General features: G+C 43.0%; 2 protein-coding genes and 1 pseudogene across 2 annotated transcripts; 2 read left to right on the forward strand and 1 right to left on the reverse strand.

Moving 5' to 3' along the window:
• Positions 1-7776: 7776 nt before the first annotated feature.
• On the forward strand, positions 7777-8424 carry LOC147962176 (uncharacterized). The gene has a single exon (XM_087536401.1). The coding sequence runs from the start codon at positions 7777-7779 to the stop codon at positions 8422-8424; it is 648 nt and encodes a 215-aa protein (XP_087392527.1).
• Positions 8425-10200: 1776 nt separating this feature from the next.
• LOC147962177 (uncharacterized) lies at positions 10201-12480 on the forward strand. The gene is made up of 3 exons (XM_087534075.1): positions 10201-10470; positions 12030-12116; positions 12217-12480. The coding sequence occupies exons 1-3, from the start codon at positions 10201-10203 to the stop codon at positions 12478-12480; spliced, it is 621 nt and encodes a 206-aa protein (XP_087390201.1).
• A 10816-nt stretch (positions 12481-23296) lies between these two features.
• Positions 23297-25871, reverse strand: LOC147962178 (protein FAR1-RELATED SEQUENCE 5-like; annotated as a pseudogene).
• Between the last annotated feature and the right edge of the window lie 360 nt (positions 25872-26231).

A 26231-nucleotide genomic window follows, 5' to 3' on the forward strand; every position in this document is an offset into this window, starting at 1 on the left:
CACCGGCCTCCATCTCCCATGTTCCATGCAGAGCAAGATGTAGCAGGTGCACTTCAGCCGGTCAGACTGGCAATGCCGTTGATATGTGGTCGAACATGAGGCGACGAGGCATACAGAAAGATGTTGGGTGCAGCTGGATTGAGATAAATGACATACCCTACATGTTCTACGCTGGATTGGTATCACCTGCCGGTGCAAGGGCAGGTGAAGTGATGAAGTTGCTTGATGAGTTAGAGGTTAAGATGTGGGGGAAGGGTTACAAGGCTGGACTAGGTAGTAATAGTCTTCGATGCTCACGAAGAGGATGGAGAGGACGGGAAGGTGAGATGGTTGGAGTGCACATTGAGTTGTTGGAATTGGGGTTTGGTTTGCTAGTTATCCCCAAGGTAATGACCATCAGGGTGATGAAGAACCTGAGGCTGTGCTGCGACTGTCGTGATGCGTTCAAGCTCATAAGTGGCATTATGTAGCGTGAGTTTGTCATGAGGGTTCTGAATAGATTCCATCACTTCAAGATGGGGTCATGTTCTTGCAATGAATACTGGTGATCCAAGGCTGAAATCAAAGTGATTGTCAACTTTGTGATAAAGAAGGGAAACAACATTGGCAATTTCTCTTCATAAAGATACAGAGGTGGCCATGTATCACTTATGAACTGTACTGTGTTTCTAATTGTTTGGTTGTCTTGCACAAGTTTCCTCGGAGAAATGCTGGAATCCGATCAGCTAGAAACATTTTCCTGATGAGAAATAACATTTTTCCAATCAGCTGGAAATTTCAATTTAAGTAAATTTACGATACATCAAGAAATTTACTATAGATGTGATTCCTCATGCTGTAAAGTGCTAGAAGATACATTAGCTAGTAAATTTATAATACATCAAGAAATTTATAGTACTTCTGTAAAGTCGTCTCTGTGTTGATCTTTCTTATGAATTTCCTGAGTAACAGATGAATCCTTTCTTGCTTTTACACAAGGAGAGCTATCCTTATGAATTTGCTGAATGTGTCTGACTGTTGCCCTTGATAACTTACAGTTGCAGCCTTCCATTAGGTCAAATAAATGGCTCCTAGATGGCTGTTCCAATAGTCCTTCCAGCTTTTTTCAGCTGAAGGGCAACCATCTGAGAGGCGGCCAAAGGGCATCTGCAACATTTCTTGAAGTACATACATTAGATTAGTCTTGAACAATCTAAATGCAGGGAAATAGCTACAAATGAATTAATACAGGGTTGCAGGTTAGCCAAACCATGATAACGTATTTTTATATTTTGAAAAGGGACAAAAGATAAACTAGCTCTGTTTTTCTTTTCAATCTGAACAATTTTTTGACAAATCAGTCATGATTTTATTGCCTTTTTGGAAATAGTCAAGATTTGTAGTTACACTAACTTGTTGGCTGCTTTAGTTTAGATATCTCAAAATCAAGAAGTGGACTGCAATGCCGTAAGAAAATCTCTGAAAGCTTCTAAAACTTAACCAAAATGTATAAAAAATGGAGTAATGAAAACCTGGATAAGGTGATGCAGGCAAGGTTTTGGATCCCGGATGGAACATTTTTGAAGGTCTCATCGTCAAAACTTAACTAAAAAAGTCGTCAGAACATATCAACATGGGATCTAATTTTGAAGGTCTCGTCGAGACGAATTTTTTATGTGCTAACGGATCTTGAATCGGTGCAACGGTTTAAGGTACAAAACATTTTGAATTTTTCATTTCAATAAAATCTTTGCTGACATCAGCATTTTTGTGCTATATGCATGGATATAGCAATTAAGGGAAAAGTTGTGTTTGGTTATGTATAAAAAGGAGAAACAAAAAGAACCACAACCCTGGACTACACTGGATACACTCAATGGGAGCTCGCTTCTACAGAATTAGATCGTTCGGAAATGATGGTTAAATACGTAACATTCGGCAGTTATCAAATCCCTTTCTTAAAATAGAGATGGCATGTAATTATGACAATAAGTCACATATATCTTTACCTAACATCAAACGAGAGTTCAAAGGAAGTAAATGACAAAGCTACTTTTACTTTGATCACCAGTCAAGAGGCCTCGGCCATGTATTTAAAGCGAAACAACTAGTTTTCATCCACTAGTTAAGAGGCAGGGCAATAATACTCCTAGAATGTCATCATTGTACATTTATAAATATGGTCTGCATATTAGTTCCCAATCCAATATTAACCAAGAGTGCTAGCAGGGCCAAAAAAACGCCGGCATGATTTCTTCTAAATGATAGAAGAACATGGAAGCAACTGAAGAACAACCAAGCCCAGATAATAGGGTTGATGCGGATAACAGAGGGCGGCAGTTGCAGAGCCCCAAAAGCAAAGTCATTTCCCAAGGGAGCCCCAAGAAAGACATAACCATGTTGCTAACACAATGGACAAGAAATAATCAAGATATGTCTTGTACACTATTTAGATAAGTCGTGCTACTTTTTGTATAGATAATCTACCTAAACAAAATTTCAAATGGTCAACATTGTATTAATAGATAGTTGTGCGTCTTGTACATTGCATACACTCTAGAATCATCTATTTAGTCACATCTAAACTAATAAATCTTGACCTTAGCAATTTCTACCAAGTTACTTGATTGATACACTATAAAACACTACCAGATTCTCTTGATATTTAGGAATACAATGAGAAAGGACACAGACAAATACAATATAATTATTAAATGTGTGGTTTATTTGTAGAATATTTTGATAATATTGAACTGCTCAAATCTATGATGAAAGCCATTCTAACAAAAAAACTTGCTTAAGCATCCACTTTTTTGTTGCAAAATGATGCATTTCACATAGCACTAGAAACGTATTTCTAATGATAAATAGTAGAAATATATGCATTTTATAGTAAAATATGAGTTGTTTTACATTATTAATAGTTGTACCTAAATGTACTATTGATATAGAATGTGAAAAGCAATATACATTTGATGACAAGATAATTAGGAAGTAGAAAAATTCAGTATAAACAGATGATTAGATATCACTAGACTTGTAAAAGTGTGAATGACACCATTCACGACAAGTCTGTGTCACAACCTCTAATTCTGTAGTCTGGATCCTCTTTCAGGAGGTCGACTTTTGGCAATGACTTAAAAAACAACAACGAAATGTATTGCATTAATTTTTAATTTAATGGGCTATGTAAACCATGTGTAATGTAATTGACTTAAAAGTGCGTAAATTATGAGTTAACGTGCACAACACATGGTTGTGGCTAACAGTCGAGCTGTAATGACTGAAGGCTTCACACTTTTTGTTTAAATTTTACATACAACTCGTCTCATTCCTCATCTATTGCTATCAATTTATCCTTAGTACCAATCTGTGGTTGCCTTTCCTAGGCCAATTTTCCCACTTACTTTCTAGACCATCTCATCGCTTCGTTCACGAGAGATTCATCGCAGGTTGAACCTATAAACTTACACTATGAAACGTACTTGATCACTCCGATTAACTAACTTAAAAATTTAATCGTGCAACAACATCATGAAAATTTAGTCGTGTAATTTTTTCAATTTCATGATTTTGAATGTGTAAAATATTTTTTTAATTACATGAACATTAAAAAACATGCGCATTTCTAAACGCATTAATAGTTTTCTTAATTACATGAAGTACTTTATAAAATCAGATTAAAAAAATTAAAAAAACTCATGAACAACTTTTGTTGTTTTTTGAGATGTGTAATTAGTTTTTTTAAATATGTGAGCACTTTTTAAAAGTACATGAAACATTTTTTTAGAAGTACATCAGATATTTGAGACATGCCTGTTTTTGTTATAACACACGAAAATTTTGTACTTATGTTATTATTAACTAAATTATATAGGTTATCATATATTTTGGAGTTTTCTTAAAAATACGGTGTATTTTTTATAGGCCGCACCCAACGTCCGACCCAACTGTTCTCGCGACGCGCGTTGAACAGTCGCTAAGAGCGCGGTATAGACGTGCACGCCTCTGCCAGCGGCGCACACGGGCGAGCTGCTCCACGGTGGCGGCGTGCTCACCTCCAGTGCCGCTGCTCCATCCGGTGCTCAAAGTAGCTGCATAGCCTCTCTAAGGCGCTGCTCGTCCGTCCGGCTCTCAACGTCCCTGCATCGCCACGCCTCTGCGGTGCCGCTCCGCCCTTCGGCGATCAACCTCGCTACGTCACGTGCAGGTACCATTTGGAAAATAAACAAAGAAATAAATATATGCGAAAGATAGAGGTGGTAGGGTGGGTGGGTGACGTGGCAAGGTGAATAGGATGCTGACTAGGCAATCAATGGTCAAAACCAGTCAAAACTGAGATGAAACCGGTTTAGGGTTGGTATTTGCCCCGTTTGCGAGTTAGAGGTTATAAAATGGACGGCTTTGAAGTTTGGGCTTATTTCTTAGACTTCTGGTGACAATTCAGGGTTGTAATATGGACTTCTCTCAATGGATAAATATTCCATGTGGTCTTCTTGCTAGGTTCTGCAACTGAGAGGGCAGACAAGTCAACATTAGAAACCGTCTCGAAGAACCAAGAGGTAAGTAAAAATAGTAAATAAATAAACACCATGCAACCTGATCATATCTAAATATATCAACTTGCACATTCAGTATGCTCATCGCCAAAATGCTTGGAATTACAGTGAATACAAAACCAAGTCCTTTATTGCCTTTAAACATTATTGTTCCCTTCTCTAGTTTTGAGCGACCATGTGGAAGCTTAAAATCCTTCTAAGAGTGAAGATATTCCTCTAGTTCCTAAATAGAGGGGTCATCTTAACTAGAGATAATCTAGCACGACGCAACTGGCAAGGCACCAAGGCGTGCGTCTTTTGCCAACATGACGAGTCTATTAAGCACTTATTTTTTGAGTGTAAGTTCGTTCGGGCGGTTTGGGCCATAGTTCAAGTAGCTTCAAATTTATACCCACCACGTAGTGCTCGTAACATGTTCGGCAATTGGTTGAGGGGTATTGATAAATAATTTTCTGCACATATTCTTGTGGGGGCGGCTGCCTTATGCTGGGCATTGTGGCTTACCAGGAGTTATGTGTTTTTTAATAAAAAATGTGTTTCATCTCCTATGCAGGTTATTCATGTATGTACGCGATGGCTCCCTACTTGTTCTATCCTGCAGAGGCCGGAGGATAGGGACCTTTTTATGATGGCGCCTACGCGGCTGGAGTGTTCGCCCAGGGAGGTTTTCTCCCCCATGCATGGCGGTGTGATCTCCGGATAGGATCTGCCACATCATAGGCTTGGACTAATTTATCTTTTTTAAGTTGTAAAACAATTTTATTTTTTGGGTCGGTTGGACTTTTTGGCTGTGTTCATCGAGTTATGTAGAGGTCGAGCATCTTTTAGATGCGATTGTATCACCTCGATATATCAATTCAATGAAATGTCCTTTATAAAAATATGAAATTCAACCGTCTTGACATCCATTATGTCAATTAGAAAATGTTGAAGTTTATCAAGTTTGCGTGGTACGAAGATTTGCCAAACCAGAGCACTTGGTGATCTTTCTAAGTCCTCAAGTGCTAAAGAATTTACTAGTAGATCTCGAAAGTCTACAAATATCTGAGCATATTCCTAAACTAGCCTTCTGAATATTATAAAGCCATATATACCTGAGTGTGGCTTTATGCAAATCTCAGCCGAGAAACAGGGACAAATGAGCTGTATCTTGATCAGAATGGCTGCACCTCTAAACCAGCATGGACTATACCACTAATCAGTGCATGTGGAGGGGACTCACCTCGACATCGACAGTCATCTACACTACCGAGTCACCATCCCCAAAATTGCCATTATTAGTTTGATAATAATCAACATAACAGGAGTTGTGAAATGCACAATGCAGATAATGATCATGCACAACAATCATTTTTTAACATCCAGTTACATGTTTTCTTCTGAAAAAAATCAATAATACATTCAATTACATTTTGAAGTCAGACAATCTAGCTAAACTATAATGACATCGATTGTCTTATTTTGGAAAAACAACAACACATCATATTTTCATATCAAACTGTCTTAAGAAATATATATACCTAAAATGGTTAATTCAGCTACATAGAAACTACATTATGGTCTTGTTACTATACCTAAAATGGTTAATTCAGCTACATAGAAACTACATTATTAAATCCAAATGCATGTTCAATTATAATTAGCCTTTTAAGCAAAAGGTGTAGTATTTGTTCTATTTAACTTATTCGGTTATGTAAAAAAGAGAATATATGCACATGAACACAACAGTCTGGTTGTCACACTAAGAGCATCTCCAGCCTCGCCTCCAACAGGCCCTCCCCAGGCGTTTTTGCCGCGCCGGTGCTGAAAAAACGGCCCAGTCGCGTCCCCAGAAGCCCGTTTTTCGCCGACTCGGGCCGAAACTGGTGCCGGCGGACCTAGCCCGAACCCGACGCCCTGGGAGGCGCCGGCACAAGTGAAAAGGGCGCGTGGGTCCGCCCTGTCGGCGAGTCGAGCGCCTTTTCCCGCCGTTTCTTCCCGCTTTCCCCCCACTTCCCTCCCATTCTCTCCATTCCTCCCGCCAAGCTCCCTCCCGCTCGCCTCCCAACCGGCCGCCATGCCACCGAAGAAGTACGTCGTCCCCCGCGCCGCGGCAACCGCGACCGCCTCCGTCGCCCAGCCGAAGTAGAGGAAGCCGAGGGCGCCGCCGTCCAAGCCACCGGGTTCAGCGACGGGAGGCTGTCATCGCCGACCGGCGGAATAGGGCAATCGCCAAGAAGGCCCGTGACAACGCGGCGCGTGCGGCTGCGGCTTCGGCGGACCAAGCCGAGGCCGAGGTGACTCGCGTGGGGATGATGAATCCACCCGGCAGCCACGCCCAGTACGCGCCCTGGGGCCAGCAAGGTGTCGGCTCTCCGTCGCCGCAGCCATGGGGATGCACGCCCTCGCCGGGCTACGCCGACGGGGACGCGCACGGTGGGTTCAACTCCAACGTCACCTTCCCCCATGGACACCCGGCCCATCGCACGCCCTCGCCCGCCTTCGCTGGCGTGCAGTACCCTCCATACAACTACTCGCCGCCCGCCTACGCGTCCTCCCCGACGCCCCCTCTCCACCGTGGCACGCTGCCCTTCTCACACCTCGGCGACACCGACGAGACTGAGGCCGACATGGACGACATCATGGCGACAGGCTCGACCACGGCCGCCGCGTCTCCCGGGTTCATCACCCCGGACGACACGATGGATCTCAGCGGCGGCATGGACGGCGAGCTCGGCTACGTCTACGGCAAGGAGGAGCAGGAGGAGCAGGAGGAGGAGGACGAAGAGGAGGAGAAGGAGGAGGAGGAGGAGGAGAAGGAGGAGCCGGCGACTGCTTCGGCGAGGCGGCGCAAGAAGAAGAAGCGGGCGGCCAGGTCTGGCGAGCCGCGCATCAAGTGGGCGTCCAAGGAGGAGGAATGCCTCGCCGAAGCATGGAAAGTCGTATGCCTCGACCCAACCACCGGCACGAACCAGAGCATCGAGACGTACTAGGAGCGCATCAAGGCCGAGTTCGACGAGCGCAAACTCGTCGACCCCTACTTTAAAGGCGTCTACATGCAGCGCTGGGCGAAGGCGATGGCGAACCATCGGGGGTGTATCCAGGGGGCGTGCAACAAATGGCATGGGATCGTCGAGGAGGTCGCGGCTCGCCCGGAGAGCGGCGCGGGCGTTGAGGATCAGGTATGCCACGCCGGTCTCCAGTCTCTCTTCGCCTTGTGCGCCCGCCAACTGTTTGTTCCTCCGCGCAGTTGCTGCGCATGTTCGCCTTGTATCGGCAGGGCAACAACGACGCCGAATTCAAGTACCTCCACGTCTACAAGCGCATTGACATGTGCAAGAAGTGGGCGCAAGTCCGGCGCACCCTCGACAAGGCCAAGAAGACCTACAAGTCGGACGCGCCGACTCCGGGCGCGTCAGAAGGGCGGTCAGACGGCAACAAAGGTGCGAAGAAGGGGAAACACGCCGACGCGGCCACCGCTCGAGTGCAGGAGTCCATCAAGCACTGCCTCGCCGACGCACAGGCCCGGGCCGTCCTTCGTGAAGAGAAGACCGAGGCGCAGTGGTCGGCATTGATGTCGAGCAGCGCCATCAAGCTCGACCTACTCCGGACCAACGTCGCCGCGAAGAAGAGAAACATCGACCTGGCTTTCCTGCTGGGCGGGGCGGACATGCTCCAGAGCAACGACGAGGTGGTCAAAGCGTGGTACTTGGTGGAGCGTGGCCTCATCCTGAACCAGCTTCCCTCGACGACGACGCCCACGCCGCCGCCGCCGCCAAGCCTGAGCGATGATGCCGCCGAGACTCCCCGCAACACAGAAGCCACGCCGACGCCACCAAGCACGGAGACCCCGCCAAGCCCGCACACGCTGACTCTGCCGACGCCGGAGGCCGACCTCGCTGTCTGATGCGCACGCGCGCCCTTTCTGCTTTTTGTACACCGAACTTTTCATTCGATCGCCGAACTTGTGGCCGCTTGATCGCCGGATTTGTGGCGTCTATTTTGTGAGCGGGAATGACTACGTTTGAATTTGCCGCGGCTGGGGGCGGCGCCTGGAGGCGTGGCTGGGAGGTAGGTCGTCCCCAGGGGGCCAATCTAGCGCCGGTTTACCCCCAGACCGCTCTTTTTCGACGCCCGAAGGGGCTGAACGGCTGGAGATGCTCTAAGGCACACAAAGTGACCAGCAAGGAGCAAATAAAATTTCAGACGAAATAGTGGTCACGAACTCACGATTCGGTTGGAAATATCTTGGCCTCCACTTGCACATTAGAAGACCCAGGAAAGTTGGCATCTAGCCCCTAATTATCATTTCCACCAAAAAGGGCAATATAATCTTTTGTATCCATATCTGCAGGCTAACACTTTGATATTCAACTTTAAGATTCATGCAAACTTTTAGGGGAAGGGGATGGGGGGTTGTACCGAAACAAAAACTCAAGTCTTGGTCTAAAACGCCCACCGACGCTCTTGTAGTCCTGTTATTATTGGACGAAAAACTGAGACCGAGCGAGCAGCACGCGAAAGCGACCAGGATGAAGGAGAATGTCATACTGCGAAAGTGATAAGAAACGCGTACGTTCCCGGACAGGGAAGGAAAGCAAGGGCGCAAAGATCAGAATCGACCGAGTGTGGCCAGAATCAATTGTTATTGCAGTGTATGTTAACGTCAACTACTCCAGTCGCCTTCCATGCATATGCGGAGTATGTACATCCAATATTGTGTGAGATATTATAGCAAAGTCAAGTCAAGTAAGGTTGTGTGTTCGGCTTGGTGACGCGTTTGCCTCTGACATGCATATAGGAGTACTACATTACTACTCCACATGCATGAGGTCGTTGGTGGTGGTGCTGGACTAAGCTGTCATCGCCGAGGAGAGCTAACAACTGGGAAAATCGATCATCGCCGGATTTGGTGGCATGTTGGTGCATAATAACATACGCAGTCTTGTTTAGTTAATTGTAGTACCTACCTACTATTCCTATACCAATTAGTACTGTAAATCATATGCATGGGGAGGGAACATTCTTACTTTGTTCTTTCAAGCTATACGTTTGCCAAGGTGCGTGCGTGCTTAGAGTTCGTTAAGCATATGATTGAGTTACAATACTTGAATTATAATTTTATTCCATGACTGAGTTACAACGTATCTGCTCCGGTGCTCCCCCCCGGGCTGAACGCGAGGGGGAGAAACACAAGGACGGCTGAGATTTGTCAAAAACAATTCGTGAAGAGGGGCACGATTGTCTTTTTATGCCCGCGGAGAGCGCGGGTACAGCCCTGTACAAGCCCGCACTGGCCCGATTACTTTTGTACACTGAGGGTATACATGTATTGTACGTGGGCGTATCGTTTTTCCTTGTCACGTGCGGCGGTCGTGGGCGTGGGCGTATCGTTTTCCCTTGTCACGTGCGGCGGTCGTGGGCGTGGGCGTATCGTTTTCCCTTGTCACGTGCGGCGGTCGTGGGCTAGCCACGCGGCGCACGAAAACTTCCAAAAATGTCACATCCTATAAAGAGGGACGGGAACCACCACCGGCTGCATCGCCCCACCATTTCCCCCCAAATCGGCTCACTCCCTCTCTCCTTGCCGCATCGTCTCCCCCTCTTCTCCATCGCCCCGCCACCGCACCTACTCGCTCAACCCCACCGCCTCCCTCTCTCCGGTGGGTTCTCTTAGGCTTCGATGGCGCAAGGTGGTGGCGCTGCCGCCGCTGCGCACGGAGTTGCGGTCGAGGCCGCGAACACCGCGGCAGATGCCGTCCAAGAAGTGGCCGCCGTCGGTGGTGCGGGAGATGCTGCACCCGCAGTCGCTGGATCGGTCACTGCGGCGACGGATCTGGTGGAGCAGGGGATGGTGGGTTCGGACTCCGTCGTGCCGGACCTGGTGGTGACGGCGTCCGGCGGCGCACTGGATGCAGGTGCGGAGGCGAGCGACAAGCAGGTGGTGGATGTGGTAATGCTTCTCATTCCCCTCCTCTCATAGTTGTAGTTGATAAGCAGAAGATTTAGTAGATAGGTTCTTTTTATTTTAGATCTGTGATTGAATGCGGCACCCCCTTCTGCTTGTTAGGTTTTTTTGATTGAATGGGGAACCCCATTTGAGAGTTAGGGTTTTTTGTAGTTGATTCGTGGTTGAATGCTAGAGAGATCATAATGAGAGTTAGGTTTTTTATATTGGAATCTGGATTGCCTCATGTGCTCAGATTTTGTTATGTGCTCTATATGTTGTTAGATTTGTTTTGCATATTTCCTCAGTGGGCCACGGCAGGGGCTGAGCCGCCACCCAGTGCATCTATTAAAGTTGATATTGTACAAATGAGGTTAAAATCCTACTTCGTTCATTTGAAGTCTATCAATTAATTGTTGAAATGAACACAGTATGTTTAACTAGTGCACAATTTCAAAATAGTTAGGAGCTTCACTTCATTATCCATAAACTCAAATTGTAGGTAGGTTTATTTTTGATCTGTAGGATTCCTGTACTTATAAAGTGAACCATAAGTAGGTTTGCTAGACATGCAACTATGCCAGATGACCAACTCTCATATTAAATTGTTGTCGCATAACTCCATGCATGAATGTCATATGAATCATCCAGTAGATGTAGTAGTTAGGGTTTTTTAATTAGATGTTTAGTTAGGGTTTTCTTGTATTGGATTCATTTATAGCCAGTTATATGTTGGACCTATGATTGAATCATCCAGTAGATGTAGTAGTTATGGTTTTTAAATTACTTGATTAGTTAAGGTTTATTGCATTATTCATTTATAGACAGTTATATAGATTCTGTGATTGAATGTGTAGTAGATGTACTAGTTAGTGTTTCTTAATTAGATGTTTAGTTAGGTTTCTTCTGTATTGGATTCATATATAGGTAGATATAAATGTAATTAAATGGTGTGACTGAATGATGCAGTAGAAGTAAGAGTTATGATATTTTAATTAGATGTATGAGTTAGTGTTATTTGTAGTGGATTCATTTATATCCAATGATATATGTAAGTAAATTTTGTGATTCAATGTTCCAGTGGATCTAGGAGTTAGTGTTTTTTAATTAGATGCTGGAGTTAGGGTATTTTAATTAGATGTAGGAGTTAGGCTTCACCATTTCACTTATTCTGACTTATGAGTAATCATTGAGAACTGCTCTGAACTAAATATTTATTAAGATTTACAAATGAAATGAAAACCTGACATGTTTGTGAAGTTATATATAAAGGTCCTATTTGCATTGTCTGTCAAAAACTGCTATATCATGGGTTAATAAGAGAGGAATGATATTCATTTATACCTTCATATGCATGTTCAAAAGCAAAAACTGAAATTGTATGTCCATATGAATGAACTTGTATTTTCATAAGCCAATTGTTTAGTATGTATATAGCTTCATATATAGTGTATGAAATATAGTTAGGAGCTTTCCATCATTATGCAAAATCAACTTTTTTGTAATGACATTATTTGAACTGCAATTCAATTCCTTGTAAATGACTTGCTTGGTTGACAATATAGCAGAAGGAGGATCTTGTTGGCAAGAAGAGGAAGTGGGACTCATCTGGCTACTACCCTTATGACAGTGATGAGGATGAGCCATACGAGGTAAGGCCTAGCTGAAATGTTATTTGTGCATTGACTTAGTGTTAGATGTTTGTAGTATTTGAATGCATAATGTATTAATGTCAGTCATTAATGTGTGCAGTATCAATCTGGAGATGATGTGGTCGAGGGGAACGTCGAGTCGTTTGAAGAGAAGGAGGTGCTGAAGATCAGGGCCCAAGGATCTGCTAGGTACTACAACTGGAGGTCTGACAAGTACCGGTGCCCCTACTACAGCAGGCCCAAGCCCAGGTCTGGGTTGCTGGAGCATCTGATGGAGCATTGTCGGGCTACATCCATCAGCAGTCATGACTACAAGATCAGGGCTCAGCATTCTGCCCCTCCACAAGGTCCTGAGAAACCCTGACATGTAGTTGCCCTAGACCCTTGTTGTCGTATGATGTAGGAAGGCTCGGTCCTTTTGGTGAACTTTGTGTGGTATTATGATGGTGGAAACTTGTAGTGGTAATTTAGTATGAACTTTATCTAAGTGCAGTACTGTGATGTGCGGTCCAAACATATCTAATATGCTAGTGGTCTGCATCAGCAAGTGTGCTGTGTGGATGCTGCTATCTATGGCAGTAGTATATATTGCTATCTATATTTGTGTCCCTTAAATTTGCCATTATGGTCCCTTAGATGTATGATTTGCTTGAATTTAGTTGCTGCAATGATCAGACATGCCGCATCAGTGTTGCTTCACTGATCAGGCATGCTGCAAACACTTCCCATGCTGCAGCCATGTGGAACATGCTGCGGCAATGGTGCAATAAATTCCCATGCTGTGGCCATGTGCAACATGCTCTGCCCATAAGCAAATCGGACCAAATGTAAAACTTTGCGTTAAGTAAATTAATGTTTTTTATTGAAGTAAGTGGAAATTGTTCGTCGACACATATGACATCTTTCCTTCATTTGAGTAAGCAAAAATAGCAAATACTCCACCATATATATGATCAAATATTCCAATAACTGAACACATATTCCTTCATTTCATCAAATACTAATAAAAAAGTAGTTAAAGATGGTGTGTGTGTGTGTGCAAAAAACAATATTTGAATAAAGGTGTAATGATTATTTGTAACATGAAGGAGTTTTTTCATGAAATGGAAGTTGATTATATGTAATATGAAAGATCTCCTTTCGTACAATTTATAGTGGCTCCGTGAAGCTGCATGTTTCGAACCGGCATTGGGCAGGGCATAAAAAATTCAGAAACAATTCAAATATTGTGACCCAAATTTTGTTGTACATGGTGACCCAGATGTGCCAAACATGGCTATGAAAGAAAATTTAAAAAATAATACTTTAGAATGCCCCCTTGAGGTATAGACCGATGTTTTGACCAGTCAGTCTAGAGGGCATTATAAATTAAAAAAATTCAAAAAAAATATAAAACCTTGGAAAACTAGCTTTGTTTGTGCAAGAGATCATGTGTGCCAAAATAGAGGTGATTTGGAGGTGGTCAAAAAAATCATCGCATTCCGGAGGGGCCATTTAGTTTAACTTAAGCCAGATTTTGAACATACGTGATTTTTTCCACCACCTCCAAATCACCCAATTTTTGTTGTACATGGTGACCCACATGTGCCAAACATGGCTATGAAAGGAAATTTGGAAAATTAATACTTTACAATGCCCCCTTGAGGTATAGACCGATGGTTTGACCAGTCAGTCTAGAGGGCATTATAAATTAATAAAAAATTCAAAAAAATATAAAACCTTGGAAAACTAGTTTTGTTTGTGCAAGATATCATGTGTGCCAAAATAGAGGTGATTTGGAGGTGGTCGAAAAAATCATCGCATTCCGGAGGGGCCATTTGGTTAAGCCAGTTTTTGAATATACGTGATTTTTTCCACCACCTCCAAATCACCCAATTTTTTTGTACATGGTGACCCACATGTGCCAAACATGGCTATGAAAGAAAATTACTTTGGGTATCCTCACATGGTGGAAATGTTTGGTCCAAATATTTTAAATATTTTGTAAAATTTATATTTAATTTAAAATTTGAAAATTTAATGCTTCAAACTTGTTTGCAAAATTTGACATGTGACATATGCAAAAAAATTGACATGTGACATATTTTGTTTCAAACTTGTGTGCAAAATTAGACATTTGACATATGCAAAAAATTGAATACAAATTTTAAAAATTACTTTGGGTATCCTCACATGGTGGAAATGTTTGGTCCAAATATTATAAATATTTTGTAAAATTTATATTTAATTTAAAATTTTAGTTTTATCTTTGAAAAAATATTAAATCACATATATATTTTTCTGTATTACTTGTTCTGACAGTTAGAAAATTCATGAATGTGCGAAAAATTGTTGTGTTATATTCTTTTATGAGGTGATTTTAATAACAACAAATAATGGTGACAAATGCAAAAAGTGAAATATGACCCAAAAAAGCCCGCCTACTAGCTGCATACTACACAATTCAACGGCCAGCATACGACTAGCAACCCAATCATTTATTGGGCCAGGATGCAGGCCCGCCAGATTGTGATAATAGGCAGCTAGTAGGCCCCACTGGGCAGGGACGGACGGGGTTAGGCATGTGATGCCCGCTTTAGAAAGGAACTCGAAAAGGGAAGCTCAACCCGGTATATAAACCGGTGCGAACTCCCCTCGCTTGGCGAGGTGGGATTAAACTCCCAGCACCGCTGGGATGTGCCCGGCGCGACGCTCGCTTGGGCCTAATTCGGGTGGGCCGTCGTAGGCCAGCCTCACCCGCGCGTAGATTATTACCACATTTAAAACCGAGCTGCTTCAATGTGTTATATTTCACTTATTCAATGTGTACGAAAAATTAATTCTTATATTTCACTTATTCATTTAAATATTTATTTTCTTTTTATCTATACAATAATTTAAAATCTAATATATTTTTACTCCTTCAGTTATTCTCGCACTATTAAAATTCAAAAAATGCAATATAATATGTTTCATCTTTATTATAAAAAAAGGTATATCTTTTCTGTTTTCTATTTCAAAAAAGGTATATCAAATATACTTTTTCTTTGTTATTTCTTCTTAGAGTTTTAAAATTGAAGTATATGTTTTGTATTTTATTTCTTATTATAGTTGTAAAAATCAAAATTCCATGAATGTATGTTGTCTTCTATTTCACTTCTTAAATATAATTTTCATTCTAGTAAATGCATCGAGTGTCGGAAATCGATGAGAATTGGCATGCATGATGTCCATGGTCATCCCATTGTGTGAAAAAAATTTGGGGCCATTTGGTTGAGTCCAGAAAAACAACGTCCTTCAGGCTCCCCCTCCGGCAGACCCGAATGATGGTGATTGCACATGTGCTATGTGCTGGCCTGCATGAAATGACACCAAACTTTGGCACCATGTGAGCATGCCCAATGTAGGCCCCCATGCAACATGTGAGCCATTCCTGACACCGAACGAACGTTGCGTCACGTCCGGGCAGCGTTTCGGGTTCTTTTCGCCGGCAAAATCCTAGTAAATGCATCGAGTGTCGGAAATCGATGAGAATTGGCATGCATGATGTCCATGGTCATCCCATTGTGTGAAAAAAATTTGGGGCCATTTGGTTGACTTGAAATAATTATTTGATATCAAAATTTTGTAATATGAAAAAGAAAAGAAAAAAAGTACATGAAACGAGCCCCTCGTCGCTCAAAGAGAGGAGCACCTGCGATTTGTTACACAATTTCTGGATCGGAATCTACAAAAAAAACTCAAGCGTGGGAAGCCTATCCCTTTAATTTAGGAGCACGTACTGCCTCTCCTCAACCAAGGAAGGCAAAGATCACGGACGTACTTTCCCTGGTGGTTACGACGACCTAGGAGATCCTCCTCCTCCTATATAGTCTCGGCATCGTCTTTCATGTCGTCTACGACGGCTCCTACCGCCGAGTCGGCGACAACTGCGTCCCTAGCATCGGCCCAACTCCACCAAGATCGTCGAGAACATCCAGATCGTCAGCGCGTGCTGGCTGTCGTGGACGAACTGCGTCCATGTTACACCGCCGACAACTTCCATCTTCATCGACCGATCCAGTATGTTGGCAACCGTACCGCATCCATCATGCTTTTCTTTGTGCGTGTGTTAGATTCGATAAGACTAAGATTAATTAGTGCATAATCTTCGCATTACATCTGTTGGAGTATATGTTTTTTGTTTGTGCGTGTATTAGATTAGATAAGCCTATGACACTAGATTTGTTTGTGTGTGTATTAGATTAGATAGCCCTACGATTGCAAATTAGTTTCTGCATGTTGTTTGTTGTCTTTCACTTGTAGGTTGGATTGATGAATAAACAATAATTTTAAATCAGTGTTAGTTATAGCATAGTCACTTTAAGTTATAGCAATGCCCTAAGACATCCATGTTGCAACTATGAGACGCCCACTAATATTGTATGTGTTGCACGTTTGTTTGATGCATGTTCCAGTATGCATAATTTCATTTTTTTTCTTTTCGATTTACTATTAATTAGGCACTGTCACTGATTCTTATATCTATTTGTACAGTACCATATGAAAATAAATGATTAGATAAATAATGTTACTTTTGATTATGAAACTAATTGGTTAAATAAGTACTTGTTAAACTGTCATTTTATGTGTTGCACGTGTCTCTGCTGAATGTTTCAGTATGAATAAATTATGTTGTATAGTTTTCTATATAATGTGGGATAGTGTATTCCATTATTATGTTTTATGCAACAATATGTTAGGAAAAAAGTTGATTACATAATTTATGGTACTGTAACCATGTATGTTTTTTTAACAGGATGGATGAATTGAACGGAGAAATTGTTTGCGCCGTTGAAAAATGGTGCAAACTTATTGCCGGTCTATCTTCCGGTCAACGGGCCGCACTTGCCGAAACACCACTCCGCAGCATGCTTCAGATACCTTCGCTGAAGATGCGTACACTGCTGATCCGATACATGGTTGAGATTTTTGATCCTAGCAAGGGCAGAGTCATTGTACAAGACTTGGTTGGCGAAGTGTCTCTCGATCCCGTGGATGTTGAGTGCATCTTGGCCTTGGAGAACCACAGACTGTCGGCAGAAGGTATTCTCAGTGAGGAAGGTGAGGATGTTAAAGATCGAGTGCCGCCTCAATTCCTGAGCAAGACCACAGGTAACATAGTCATCGATGATCTGATTGTGGACATCACAAAAAATAAATCTGCCGACGACGATTTCCTTCGGACAGTTGTCCTCGTGTTGCTTGGAACAGTTCTTGCTCCCATGTCGAGCAAGACTGTACCAAAGCAATATTACGCATTGGTGGAGGATGTCAAGCGTATATCCAAGATTAATTGGAATGCATTCACCCTCCGGGTTCTGCTGGACTGCCTTCGCTACGTGAGGAAAGGCAAACACCTCCACCAATGGCCGAGAGGGAACTTAGCTCTCCTGCAGGTACACCTTTCAGACTTGTACCATTCCAAAAAAAATATGATTGCTAATTTACCTGTTGTATAGTACTAATTGTAATTTTTCATATTCATGCAGTACCTGTACTGGGAGAAGGTTCAGCCTCTGGAAGGTGAATGCGCATTCAATCCTAGCTTGTCCATGGAACCTCTAATGAGAAATTGGACTGAAGCTGCAGCCTCAAGGAGAGACAAGTTTTATTATGACCACGGACGTGGCCATGGTAACATAAAGGTAATTCATTACGTTGGGTACTTCTTAAATCTTTTATATAACATAATTAGTTGTATTAATATTTTTATTGATCACATATACTTGTATTTCACATGCAGATTGAAGACAACATAACCAAGGAGTATAGGGCGCAGGAGCGCAAAGTACCCGAACCAGAAAAGCCAAAAATGAAGCCCGTCGTTGGTGCGGCAAAGAAGTCCAAGTTAGCCTCAAACGCGGACGAGATGATGAACCTCATCATGAAGCGGTGTATGGATTACATACACAGCCAAATGAAGGAAATACCGGAACAAGTAGCTGAGGTGACACACCCTTAATTCTATGTTTACAACATTTTTGAAGTTGCAAAACCATGTCGACATTAATTAATATTTTTTATGTAATGCAGAGATTGTTAGAGAAGTTGAACCAAAATGGTGTGATGTACAAGCCCGCGGCTGCTGCGGCTTCCGGCAACAACGATGCAGACCTAGAAGTGGATTCCTTTGAGAATGGTCCGCCAGAAAAAAAAAGAATTCGTGTACAAGGATGACTCTGACGGTCTAGAGCCGGCGATTGATTTGACACAGCCTGACGAGCCTGTTGTCAACAAGAACAACGATGATGAGGTAGTATGTTTTCATTTATTTGTCTTCATTTATCTCAATTATGCATCTTCATTTTCGTTAACTGAACCTATCACACTATTTCTTTGTTAACCAGAAAACACCTGCCAAGTTAAATGTTGACAAGACAACGGAGTGCGGCGCAACACCGGAGAACCCTTGGATTGTAGGTAATTCTCCTCGAGCAGAATCGTTCGACATTGACATTTCTGCAAGTTCTATCGACAGGATGGTGGGTAAGAGCAAGGGGAAAAAGTCTGCAGCAACCGCAAAAGAAGACGATGTTATATCCGGGAAGCGCCGACGGACTGTTCCCAAGAAATTTGAATCCCCCTTTAAACTTGACAAGCCCAGCAAGCAAAGCGCTCGTGGTACTAAGCCATCCGGCAACACTACCACAACTAGAGGTACCGTTAGTAGCTATCTTAGTTCTTAATTTACTACCATTTAATGTACTCACCGTTCGTGACGTTCGTAATTTATCATGCAGCTCTGTTTAGTAACAATGACGTGGAAGGCTCTGCTAAGGACGATCTCACACCGGAACTCATTGATGCTGCTGTTACGTTTGTGGAGGCAGCTGCTCGGTCTGAGAAGAATATGAATAAAAGAGTTTACTAAAATGAACATGGCACCTCTGTGACTGTGGAGAGTATACGACCGGTACTTGAGCATACATGGTTGGCGGATGACGTAAGATCTATTACCATGTCCTGCTATTTAAGTGCATAATCTAGGTGTCACCTATGAAAATAAAATGTTCTATTATTTTACGCAGATTATCGATGCTTATCAGACACATTTGGCTCTGCGCATTGGTCATGATCGGCACCTCTGTCCAGCCTGGAGGTCCAAATACCTTGTTGATCGTGCTAAGGCACGAGACAACCCTAAACCGTCGACATACAACATGGATAGTGCGTTGAGCAGAGCTGGAGCAGTACGTAGGGTTCTGGACGAGTATACCATCCGTGATAAGGTACAATATGTTCTTACTAGTTCATTAACACTCATTTCAACAAGCATAATTGCATCTGATTACAAATGTGTTCCACATTTTAGTCGTTTCTCCCGTTGAACGTCGGCAATACACACTGGATCACCGTGGTGATGCACAACCGCAAGAAAGAATTCCGAGTTTTTGATTTGCTCTATCCTCTCGAGTTCTCTCTCGACACTGTGAAAACACTGGTACTCTCCCCAACATTGAGCATTCTTCATATGAAATGTCATATGGTTTCTCACTACTACTTTCTTTCAAATAGTGACTAGCAATAGCAATTGATATGGAAGAGGCAAACCGTATTACACCTGGCAAATATCCAGACGTCACTAAGTGGTCTATCTTACCTCAGATCGACATGCCACTACAAGAGGACGGGTGAGTTACGGTTCACTTACGAAATACATGTTCGTGTGCACGGTGAATAATGTTTGCATATATATTAGGAACTCTTGTGGCCTTTTTGTGATTGAAGTTATGGAGCATTGGGACGGGGATCGATGGACCACCGATTTTACCCAGGTAATTTATCCTCTCTTTTCGTACACTTGTACAATTGTCGTATAATACCAACTTCTATTCATTAAACATTGTTCTAAAAATTGCAGGCCACTGTTAATGCAAGAAGAAGGCGTCTCGTCGCCGAGTTGGTTCTCTCACCTACCAACACGCTCGAATGTGTGAAGAACAAAATCCGCGACATCGCAAAGAAAAGCAAGGCGTGAAGACATCATACATGATTTAAGATTCTAGTTTTAGTCATTTGTTTTAAGTCCGGAAGCACGTTTCCCGGCATGGACAACTTTGATTTTCAATCATTCATGTAATAAGCACGATACCATGGATTTTGTGTGGATTTTTGGTCGCTCACACATACTTGTGTATGTGTAATACAGTCAGACTATATGTTTCGTACCAATAAATTTTTGCTTCCCTTCATTTGTTCTACCTTAATGTTTTTTGCTGCTGTGTTCATTCTTTTCTTCCATGGAAGAGTAATTCATTTCCTTTTTACTTTTGCATATTTTTTTGATTTGATTTTGCATTATTCAACAATAAGAAAAAATGATAAATTCCTTTTTGTTTGCCTGCGAATCAACCTCGGCTGTCGTGCCATCCGGTGTGGGATCCCGCGCCCGAGACAATGACAGATCCGGTCCCCACGCGGGCGACCCAGACGATGAGCGCCAGTTGGCGCGGGGCGACGCGCCAGGTCCGGACCCGCCCGACCGCTCGCTGGAGACAGCCCGCGTGTCGGACGCAGACGGGCCACCCGTGGATCCTGCGGTTGGTGGAGTAGGCAGATCCGCCTGGGATCCCGTGCGCATGATTGCCGCTGGATGTCTCGGGATCGGCGTCTGCAGGTGGATCTTCCTCGTGTCTTGCGCCAGACTCCCTTGGCGTTATCGGTTGCTTCAAATCACGTTGCACAGTTCTTTTTTGCTACATTTTTGTTAGCCTTTTCCTTCTCTACATCATGAAGATCAGGATCAGTAGCACCATCAATCACATGATCAACTACTCTTTCGCCCCCTTGATCAGTACGACTTAGAGCTCCGGTGGGGGCAAAAGAATTTCAGTGCTTAGCCGAGAACCCGCATTAGGATGCAGGTCAAACAAGAGCAAACTATTTCGAAAGTGATATAATTTATTGGTTAATATAATATACTTATACCTTACACAAATGAACTGGCCACAATGCAGATAGGACTTGATCATTCAGTTCAACAATAAACCACAAAACATACTTAAAATTCATCACAAATCTCCTTCAGCTTCTTGATCTTATCAACGTACCCATGTTTCTGTTTGAGAAAATCTGCAATAATATACTCCAGTTTTTTCTTCTCTTGCTTCAGCTGGTCCCTCTCTCTCATCACTTGGTCTCTCTCTAGCACCACCCGGTCCCGGTCTTTCTCAGCCTTTACCCTCAGGACCTGATGTAGATTGGCACAACCATGGTCTGCCATCTTATTCTTCTCCAGCTCCTCTTTGAGATCGCTAAGTGATAATCTTGCATTGCCCAACTGCGTGAGAGCATCCTCCTTATCGGCCACCAGTTTAGCGAAGTCCATTTTGAAAAATCTCAGCTCTTCCTCCGTCCTCCTCTTTTCTCCAATTAACATGCATTTGTCTTCAGCATTCTTAATATTCTGTCTCAACTTCTCGTCATACATGCTCCACAGTTCTCTCAGGCAGAACTTCGTAGCCACTGACCACTCCGGGTCTACCCATTCCACATAGTTACATTTCACTTCTTCCTACAGTATGAAAAAATATGGTCTCAATCATATATGCACAAATGCAATACAATTACATGCAATGCACTAAAAATATGGTCTCAATCATATAAACACAAAATGTAGCATGCAATGATATACAAAACATAAATACAAGTATACGCTATTAGGCCCCAATTAACTACAAGTATATGCTATTATATGCTAAAACAAATATTAGACCATGAAAAAGACAACATAAATACGGAATTTGTAAATGCACAAATTAATTTAAATTGTATGCAATTTTTGGCAGATCAATGGATTACCATGAAGTAAGTGGAGCACGAGGTAATGTAAACATATATTTACAGTACGGAACAACATACCTTCTGACCACAGGCAAGAAAACGTCTGCGAGTGTCCAAGGAATCAAAAGCAACTAGCCTGACGCAAGGTTCTCGATGTAGACAACGAGAAGGCAGATCGTGAGCAATGCCACTCCATTCATAGCACGGGATAGTCATAGGAAGCTAAACGAAACAATAGAGATAATGCACAAATCAACGCTCTGCATTAAATACCGGAAATGAGGAACCCTAACCCTAAGCCTAGCACTATCTGGAGATTATATAGTAGGAGCGTACCTGCAGGCTAGTCACGGATTCGCCATCCGAAGAAGAGCTCGACTCGTCGCTCCACGAAACCATGGCGTAATGTGACCGGCGGCAAGACGTGGATCGGTGGCGGCGGCGGCGGTCGCAGTGGATAGATAGAACGCGCGTGGAGATCGCGAGGGAAGAACCGCCCCGACCAGGTGGCCAGCGCGGCCCATTTAAACGGGCTGTAATCAAAATAAAAATTGTTAGATGGGCTCGGCAACGGGAGCGGCCGTGTGTCGCGCCGTCTAACGGCATCCGTCACCCCCCCCTCCACGTCATTGCGGCAAGCGGCCCGAGTTACACTACAAGCCCTAAAATGGTGGGTTTTTCTTTTCTTTATGAGGTGAAAATGGTGGGTTTTTGGTACGAAGTCTATACTATAGACCAACGTGAGCTGGTATCTTCCATATCTAAATGGTGCTGAACCAAAGGAGTGAAAAAAAATAATTATTACCACACATAATTACATCTTCTATATCTAAACAACTAGCCACCACTAACCTATTTCTCTTAACATGCAAGTTTGCCACCTCGTCATTCAACATGTATGGAGAAAGGTCCACTACAACATGCAAACAAAAGATTCCCGCAACAACATATACATGTTACACGTAACCATTTCTCTATGAATATGTTGCAAAACATTCCCGCAACAACATGCCGGGTATCGTCTAGTTTTCTAATATAATATAATTTGAGTGGACAACACAAAAGATGACATCATTACAATGGCTAAAATGCTATCCATTTTCCATGATTAAATTCCCTAGTGACCGCCTCCTGTTTAGTCCATATATGCTACAAGCACTATCTCAAGGTATTGGTCTCTTGCAATATTATATATCATGTATCATGTATACAGTAACACATTGTGAACACCTCACTATTAGATCACTGGATTCATCCTAACATAACTCTAGCAACTGTTCTACTCTTCTTCGCCCACCACGCTTCTGCACACGATAACAGGATAAGTTAATGAATGACAAATTAAAAACAATTATAACCTACAATGCGTACAAAACTTACTTCTTATTTAGTTTGCATTTCTTGCTGTGTTTAGTGTGCCCTAGCAATTTGCATGCACCGCACCTGATTCGACATAGGGCGGTTCTCATCTACCTTAGTTGCACCTTTCGTTGATACTTTAATAGGATCTTGAACTTCAACTATGTTGCCTTCACCATCGTCTACATATTCAATTGCACAAGTACTAAGATCAGCCGTTTTCTTACTCAAATTTTCCTTTAGCTGATCATACTCATGGCTCTTAGCTATCACGGTCTTCAAACTCTCCTGTAACTGATCCCACAAAGCTGGGTGTTTGCATGCTGCATGCATAGCTTCTGAAGCCAACACACTGGCCTGGCTATATTTCATTCTTTCAGCTGCTCCAGTCCATCCAAATCCCAACAGATCACTTGTGCGCCTCGCAGGCAGTCCCAACCTTGCGTCTTTCGTGAACCGCACAAGAACTAAACACTTTGGTATTTCAGATATATTCAAGTACTTCAGTACATGGAATATGTGCTTGCAAGGTAGACCCTTTCGAATCATTCTTCTACAGCTGCACCTTATAGTTTCTGCGGAATTTACTGGAGTGTACTCCACCCAAAAATGGCTCTTCCGGTTATTCTTCCAGGCCACGATGTACTGCTGTGATCCGTCTCCGAGCTTTATTTCTACAATCTCCATGCCGCCAATTTTCCTAAGATCATCTTGCAACATATAGAAGTTTGCTGGAGTGAAGACGTGAGAAGTAGCTATCTCAAGTTCCCTCGAGCTAGTAACTGCCACCGGTACACTCTGTGAGGCCGTGCAATCATCTCGTGCCTCATTCTCACGGATACGTACAACGGCGTTCTCATAGTGCAAAATCATATCCACTAGGATCATTTCACCGTCTAGGTGGAGGTGAAGGCATGAGTTTAGACTTTCACTCCTCTGGTTGCTTTTCATGCCAAGCCAAAAACCCTATGTCAGATAAGCCGCGGCCCACAGTCTCCTCTTCTTATACATCCGTCTCAACCATGTTACTGTTTTTTCCGACTGCCATCTTTTGGAAAACGCGTGCCATCTCTCCTCAAACGTGGCCGTGGACGTGCTGTAGTACAGAAGAGTTCGGAACTCCTTCAAGGACTTGTGACTGAGGTGAATCTTCATATTTTTTTCTATATGCCACGTACATATACGGTGCCACACGTCTGGCAAGACTTGGCGAATTGCCTTGATCATCGCAGCGTCGGCGTCTATGATAACACTCTTCGGCATCTTTTGACACATGGAACTCAAAAAAGTCTCCAGCAGCCACACATATGTCTCTTCGGTCTCGTCCGAAACTATGGCACAAGCAAAAATAGTGGTCTTCCGGTGATGGTTAAGACCAACAAAGGATATGAATGGCATACCATACCGGTTCATCTTGTACGTGCTGTCAAATACAAGCACGTCGCCGAAGTCCTCATAGTCATGACGAGACTGGGAGTCACACCAGAACATCCTATTCATATGTCATTTCTTGTCTACCTTGTACTCGAAAAAGAAGCTAGGATCTCTCTGTTTCCTACTGGCCATGATGCCTATGACTGTGGCAGCATCACCTTTTGAAAGCAGCTTCCCCTTCTCCCTGGCACAAAGGTTGTATATTTCACGCCTGGTAAAACCAACACCGCCATACCATACATGTTTGTTGATGAACGAATCCATCATGTCGTGAATTCTAATCCCTGCAGCTCCCATGGACAGTATCTCAGCTCTCTGGTACTCTCTGATTTTTCTGTGGGACCAAAGAAAAGGTACCTCATCCGGTCCTGCCAAGATATGGCTATGCTTGTCCTCAAAACTATCAACATACCAAACCCCACGCTTTTGGTCAAACTTCACGGTCAGGTGCGCTTCGTAGTGGCAGCGTGTCTCGGGTCTGAGCCTACGGCTGTGTCCTTCCTCGGTTAGCAACCTGCTATCACGTTTTCCTTGTCTGGAACAAACAAACCGCCTATAACGCATTTGACGTGACTCGGTTTTGGTATACCCGACCCTATTCTTTCTAATGCTGAAACCATTTTCTCTAGCATAGCTGTTGTAGAAATCATACGCAGCATCATGAGACGTAAAAGTCTTTTGTATTATCTGCATGAACATATCCCTCTTATCATCTGCACTAGTAGTATCTTGGACATTCTTTTTCCCCTCAACTTCTGTCACCTACACAATCATAACATAGCCATGAAAACAATTTTCTATGGTATAACATTACTTCCATACAACATTCATTACATACATACCTCACTCATGATGACCGACGATTGCGACTCCCCAGAATCAGGTGCAGCTAATGATTCGACATCAAGGCCTGTCTCCGCATCGGATTCACCGTAATAGTCGTACGCATTATGATATTCGGAAATGAGCTGAAAAATATAACACATATACATAAGTACTTATAATATAATATTCCAGGATTTATTCAACTTGCATGAATGCCAACAAAAAATTCCACTTCCATACCTGACTAATGTAATCCTCATTCGAGATCTCCGAGTTGTTTTCCTCACCATCATCATGCTCATTGTTTTCCTGGCCATCATCATGTTCATCCATCTATAAATTTTCAAAATATAATATTGTCGGATGCCACAAAAAAATTACAACATGATAATGCGACTCACATTAAGATCTTCCAATACGTTCCCATTCTCTGACCTATCTCCACGATCTGAATTTTCATCATCTGACCAATCTTCTATCCAGTCTTTCATCACTTCTCCAAACTCCATGTCATACATCATATCAGTTAACTCATCGTTCGCCATTTCCTACAACAATTAATATGTATCATCGCATGTGCAAACATTATCAATGCTGACATATACAACACCTAGCGCACGATCACGGATATTAAATAAACTACCCCAACCGGAGAGCGCCCCAACTGAGGGCGTTCAGATCGTGCACACAACC

The sequence above is a fragment of the Triticum urartu genome, chromosome 7A (genome assembly GCF_056163025.1).
Source record: "Triticum urartu cultivar PI428250 chromosome 7A, HENAU_Tu73, whole genome shotgun sequence".
Lineage (NCBI taxonomy): Eukaryota > Viridiplantae > Streptophyta > Magnoliopsida > Poales > Poaceae > Triticum > Triticum urartu.

Excerpts from the sequence above, each read along its gene's own strand:
- LOC147962176 (XM_087536401.1), top strand. The coding sequence starts at position 7,777 with ATGTTCGCCTTGTATCGGCAGGGCAACAACGACGCCGAATTCAAGTAC.
- LOC147962177 (XM_087534075.1), top strand. The coding sequence starts at position 10,201 with ATGGCGCAAGGTGGTGGCGCTGCCGCCGCTGCGCACGGAGTTGCGGTC. Across the intron at positions 10,471-12,029 it reads ACAAGCAGGTGGTGGATGTG|CAGAAGGAGGATCTTGTTGG; the intron begins GTAATGCTTCTC and ends TTGACAATATAG. Across the intron at positions 12,117-12,216 it reads ATGAGGATGAGCCATACGAG|TATCAATCTGGAGATGATGT; the intron begins GTAAGGCCTAGC and ends TAATGTGTGCAG.